Source organism: Oncorhynchus clarkii, chromosome 3 (assembly GCF_045791955.1).
Source record: "Oncorhynchus clarkii lewisi isolate Uvic-CL-2024 chromosome 3, UVic_Ocla_1.0, whole genome shotgun sequence".
In the NCBI taxonomy this organism is placed as follows: Eukaryota; Metazoa; Chordata; class Actinopteri; order Salmoniformes; family Salmonidae; genus Oncorhynchus; species Oncorhynchus clarkii.
In genome coordinates this window covers 9773891-9779968 of record NC_092149.1, presented here as the reverse complement: position 1 = coordinate 9779968, position 6078 = coordinate 9773891, and the positions used below count along the sequence as shown (strand labels likewise).

Sequence of the window (6078 nt, the reverse complement as noted above, 5' to 3'; positions counted from 1 at the left end):
TCACTGGGTCAAATGAAAGATACTCGGAATATTAGATACTCTGAATACTGTATATTAATTCAAAGTACAGGAAGCATGTTTCCTCCACTAATCGTAGAAGCTGGACAAAGGATTTGATTGAACAAAGACAGTAATTCAGTTTATAGATATTTGAGATGCAAGTATCGGGTCAGGAGGAGAACCAAAAGGAAGGCTGTTTAATTCTCTAACGATACAGTGTATGAATCACAGGAGGCTGATGAGGGGAGAAGACTGTTTAATTCTCTAACGATACAGTGTATGAATCACAGGAGGCTGCTGAGGGGAGAATAATGTTTAATTCTCTAACGATACAGTGTATGAATCACAGGAGGCTGCTGAGGGGAGGGTGGCTCATAATAATGTCCAGAACAGCGGTATTAAATACATGGAGATCATGTGTCTGATGTATTTGAAAACATTCCACTTATTCCACTCCAACCATTACCACTTCCTCCCCAATTAAGGTGCTACCAACCTCCTGTGGTATGAACGTAATCCTGAAAAAACATAATCTCCATGTCCTTCAGTTAGACAACTTGAAAAGACCTTTAAGAGATCGTGCCTTGTGTTTCATTCCCAGGCACACAGCCAGATGTGCATCCCCATATTAATCAGGCAGCAGTCTCTCTAATGAGGGAGAAGGATTAGCCTATCACTGTCTGGAGACGGAGGCTGATGGGGTGGGGGGTGGCGAGGCTGCTGACTGGGGTCTAGGAGAGGGGCTTACTTCTGGGTCATATTCATTAGGAACCAAATGGAAGAAAATGGACTGAAACTATGAGTGATTATACCTGAACACACCCAATATAAAAAAAAGTGTCCTAATGAATACGACCTTGTTTTTGGGGGAGGGAGGTGTGGGGAGTGGTTGTCATGATCTTTGACCCTCTCCCCCTCTTGTTTCCTAGTGCGTCAGCATCAGAGGAGAGGAGAGAGGAGCGTGGGGAGTGTAGTGGGTTCAGGGTGGTGCCCTGTCCCTCTCTGAAGGAGGCGGAGAGTGCGTCTATCCCGTTACTGCGTCAGCGATGAGCAAATACACGACAGGATGCAAACGCTCCGCTCCAGGGACGGCCCTCCCACTCCGGGTATATAAGGGTCAGTCCTGCACCTTCAGGAGAAGTGTCCCGCTGTCTGTTCCAGCTGTACTCCCTCTACTGTACACTCCTCTCCTCTACTGTTATCAGACTGTTGAGCCCAGCCTGTGTGGACTGACTGAAGGTAATTGAACTTTGTGTGGCTATTTATTTTTCTAATTTTTCTGCTGTGAGGTCGCTGTGGTTATCAGTAAAGAAGCTTAATGAACACTTGGAGCATGGGACTAATTCCTTGCACAATGGGTTCTCTACAATTGAAGTACAGGGTTTAAGTTCAGGTCAATAATCCAACTGGGTTCCAGTCAATTATGTGAGGACGTAATTGTGTTTTTCATATGAAATCTGTCTGGAATTAATGTATCGACATTCATTCACTGTAGCTAGTTTGAGAAATGATGGTGTGTCCTGACTCCTGTTCAATATCTGATGTATTATTGTGCCTGAATAAACCTTCCTTTGGAATGCTGTCCTTCTATATTTGTTTTAATTCTATACAACCCAGACAGTTCTTGTTTGTTGAATCTACATGAATTATTCACTAGTCCATTGGTGGTATGAAGACATCTTCACCCGGGAGAGTACTTTTCAATGGCTCTTTAAACAGAGAAGAGTCTGTTTTTTCTGCCTCTTATGGTAGAAAAGTAAATTCTCCTGACTGGAAGCTGAAGAAGCCGATAACATGGATCGCTGCCTAATTGTGTTGGTTCTTTCCTCCAGGATTATATTTCAACAGGAAAGACTCATCCATCAGTATTACTTCCCTACAACTTATGACTATATATATGTCTATATGACTGGTCAATTCATATTGGGTGGGAAAGGGCACTTTAATTTTGTTTTTGCTAATTGCCTTCTACCCCTGTGCTGCATAATGCAACAAAAAGGTTTCAGTTGTGTCACGAGAAAAAATATCATGGTATTCCTTGTAAAACGTATTTTTTTAAATACTCAAATGTAATACAGATCTATGCAGAGATGTTAATTCATGTTCTCTTTTGATGCTAATCTTTTCTGATGTTCTGTCCATCTCTCTCTCTGTGCCCGCTCCCTCTCTCTGTGCCCCCTCCCTCTCTCTCTCTGCCCCCTCCCTCTCTCTGTGCCTACTCCCTCTCTCTCTGTGCCCCCTCCCTCCCTCTGTGCCCCCTCCCTCTCTCTGTGCCCCCTCCGTCAGCAATGAATGCAGGCATCTGTGTATGTGTACTGCTGGCTGCGTTCTCTGGCAGCAGTTTGGGGCGCCCGTCGGACTCGCAGGATGAGGACAAGCCTGAGCCCCCCCAGCTCGGCAGCGTTATGTCTCCCCAACACACACGCCACACCCGCTCAGCACCCTCCAGTGGCCAGCTCATCCCCTTCTCCAAACCGGCAGAGGACGAGGCAGAGGACCCCCACACCAGTCTGCGTGAACTACTGGCAAGATTGATATCCAGGAAAGGTAAGCCATGGCATCTGTTAAATGTTTGTTAAAGTAAAATAGACCAATGTTAAAGGTTTCTTCATAAATATCATATTCTAGGGTTGTATGTTATCACAATCCTAGTATCCCTCACTCATGAACTAAGTCACAAATTATATTAAGTCATGTATTAAGTCACCGTATTCTCTATGAAGTGCAATACTTTGACCAGGGCACATAGCGCTCTGATCAAAAGTAGTGTACTATTTAGGGAATAGGGTACCATTTGGGACAGTGACCTTGTATGAGTTTTGGATTGGCAACATCTCCACTCTGATAGCTTTCCCATCTCTATAGTTAAAGCAATTTTCCTCTGAGAAGGAAGAGAAGTCTCCAAACCGGCTTTGGCCTTTCTAGGGAGTTTTTCCTAGCCACCGTGCTTCTACACCTGCATTGCTTGCTGTTTGGGGTTTTAGGCTGGGTTTCTGTACAGCACTTTGAGATATCAGCTGATGTACGAAGGGCTATATAAGTAAATTTGATTTGATTTGAAGTCCCACAGTACAAGATGGAGGAGAAAGTTGATAGTGGGAATTATCCAGACAGAGGAGGCCTTCCCTCCAGTGGTTTTCATCACGTAACAGAGATGAAGAAATATGAGATTGTTAGAGAAAGAAAGCCTCCCTCCATCCTTCCTCTCTCTCCTCTGTCATCATTCATCTCTCTGGGTGTCACAATCCAGTCATGGCTGTGTCATGCTGCTGTCATCTGGCCCTGCTCAAACTGGACTTTTTGACTTTTATAAACAATCAAATAAATGGCTATATTTTGCCATTTTAAAAGGAACTCCACAAACGTTGTGTAGATTAGTGCGGTTTGTAGATATCCTTAACTCCTCTGAAGAGGGACAGAACATTGTGTAGGTTAGTGCAGTTTGTAGATATCCTTAACTCCTCTGAAGAGGGCCAGAACATCTACACACATAATAATTAACATTTACACACAGAAGTACATGCCAAAGAATGAAACAGTCAGTGTCTCCAGTGGATTCATAATGACGGACCGGCACCAGTCCCTGGGATGATGCTGAGCGGATGATGCTGAGCGGATGTTGCTGAATGGTTCCATCAGATAGCTAGCCAACACTGATTTAGTCATTAACAAGTGTTCATTTGTTTTAATCCAATAGGTCTTCCCTGATCCCTGGAACAGAAAGTGGTTAAGAAACATGTTATGATCCAACATAAAGGAGTGGTGTTACCCTGATCCCAAACAGTCATAAGGACAGGATGCTTTCTAGGAATAATTCTATTATGTTCTTTCATCTAATGATACAATCAAATGAATAAGGTTCTACCAACAGGAGACTCCAGTGCCTGTTACAGTATAGATGATATCTGTCTCTGTGCCAGACAGAGACAGATATTTTATATCCATATGCATTAGAATATACTGTAGTATTTAAAAGGGCAATCTGGGATTCAAACAATGCACAAGCACCCTTTCTTTGGTAAAAAGCTGAAGGATTGTGCTGGAGAAAAGTAACCCCTCAAATTCCCTGGTTCCAGGATCATTGCAGAGGAGCTCGTCCCTGAGCAGCAGAGCCAGCGGTCCGGGTCCCAGCCACAAGATAAAGGACAGAGACTACCTGGGCTGGATGGACTTCGGACGCCGCAGTGCAGAGGAGTACGAGGAGTACTCCTCATAGAAACAGACGCACCACCACTAAATCCATCTCGATTATCAGAAAACAAAAAAATCATTGTCCCCAAAAGCTATATTTATTATGATGTATTTGATGTAAATGTGTTTGTAAAACTGATATGAAGCAATATATATATACATATATATATACAGTACGTATACAGATTTTTGAAGAAAACAAAAAAGTGTGATGCTTTTCTTACATGTACCCTATACACAGTCCGATGTCCTTAAAACACAGATACCTAACCAGACAGATTTTGTAGTAGAATCAACCAAGTCTGCATAATAGAACATCCTTCTCCTTAGTGTTTCCAAACACTAAGGCCTTGGGCTCATTGTATTCCTAAGTGCCATGCAGTCTAGTGTGTTTAGTGGGCTCATGGCTTGCTCTATTTGTCATTTACAAATAATGTTACACAACGGCTCATCTGACTCATATTTGCTCCCCTATTATGCTGGACCACAGTTGCCACACATTGTTCACAGCTCTAGTCATCACTGAGCCACAGAGATGCAGCAACATACAGCAAGATCCTCCTCTTAATGCAGAAGGTACAGGGAGGTTAGACCGTCAGAGACTACAGTGGGTGTATTAGCAGCACACAGAATTTAGGTCTGAAAGTGATACCTCCCTGAGCAACTTGTCTTCTTATGGACCCACTGTACCTACAGCAGCCCAGCACATCACTCGGACTGAATTAAAGAGCAAGAGCGTTTTTGTTAACGAGCCGTCCTCCAAATCTACTTTTTCAGACACACAGCCTTAGAGTGTGATTGTAGCGGCAATAACAGAGGCAATATCACATCTCAGTCACTAAATAGATAAACTGGAACACAGAGGAGACAAATAGAGCCTGGGTTTTTACATTAGACAAAGCACGCAGCTTAACAAATATTGGATGGAGTACCACTTGGGTGCATTGGAGAGACAATGGCTTGGCTTGGATTGCACTGTTGTGAGCATAAAGCTTGGCTAGCGCTGCACTAATGCTAGCACAGGTGTCCCTCAATGAGCTGATTTAATTATTTGCGACAGGTTTTCGTTGTGGGATGGGAGAGGAGGCAGAGGAGGGGAGGCGGAGGAGGAGAGGATGAGGAGGATGAGGGGAAGCAGAGGAGGAGAGAAGGGGAGGGTGAGGTGGGGAGAAGGGGAGGATGAGCAGAGGTGGAGAGGAGAATGGGAGGGTGAGGAGAAGGGGAGAATCAGGGGGCTGAGGGGAGGCAGAGGAGGGGAGAAGGGGAGGATGAGGAGAGGTGGAGGAGGGGAGGATGAGGGGAGGCAGAGGAGGGGAGGAGGATGAGGGGAAGTGGAGAAGAGGATGAGGAGAATGGGAGGATGAGGAGGGGAGAAGGAGTAGAAGAGGAGGATGAGGGGAGGTGGAGGAGAAGAGGAGGATGAGGGGAGGTGGAGGAGAAGAGGAGGATGAGGGGAGGTGGAGGAGAAGAGGAGGATGAGGGGAGGTGGAGGAGAAGAGGATGAGGAGAAGGGGAGGATGAGGTGGGAGTAGGGAGGGATCTGTTGCATAATAAAGCATGGCAATAAAATACAGAAAAACATGAAACATCTGCTGCTGCTAGGGCTGCTGCTGCTGGGGCTGCTGCTGGGGCTGCTGGGGCTGGGGCTGCGGCTGCTGCTGGGGCTGTTGCTGCTGGGGCTGGGGCTGCTGCTGGGGCTGGGGCTGCTGCTGGGGCTGCTGCTGGGGCTGTTGCTGCTGGGGCTGCTGCTAGGGCTGCTGCTGCTGGGGCTGCTGCTAGGGCTGCTGCTGCTAGGGCTGCTGCTGGGGCTGGGGCTGCTGCTGGGGCTGCTGCTGGGGCTGTTGCTGCTGGGGCTGCTGCTGGGGCTGCTGGGGCTGGGGCTGCTGG

At 46.2% G+C, this 6078-nt stretch overlaps 1 protein-coding gene across 1 annotated transcript; it reads left to right on the top strand.

Annotated features, from left to right (window-relative positions):
- Positions 1–1154: 1154 nt before the first annotated feature.
- Positions 1155–4332, top strand: LOC139405696 (cholecystokinin-like). The gene is made up of 3 exons (XM_071148119.1): positions 1155–1239; positions 2287–2547; positions 4077–4332. The coding sequence occupies exons 2-3, from the start codon at positions 2289–2291 to the stop codon at positions 4214–4216; spliced, it is 399 nt and encodes a 132-aa protein (XP_071004220.1). The 5' UTR covers positions 1155–1239; positions 2287–2288; the 3' UTR covers positions 4217–4332.
- The last annotated feature ends 1746 nt before the right edge of the window (positions 4333–6078 follow it).

Bases quoted from the DNA above. Each gene is read 5' to 3' on its own strand.
- LOC139405696 (XM_071148119.1), top strand. From the start codon at position 2,289: ATGAATGCAGGCATCTGTGTATGTGTACTGCTGGCTGCGTTCTCTGGC. The intron at 2,548-4,076 runs GTAAGCCATGGC...CCCTGGTTCCAG, and splicing joins AAGATTGATATCCAGGAAAG to GATCATTGCAGAGGAGCTCG.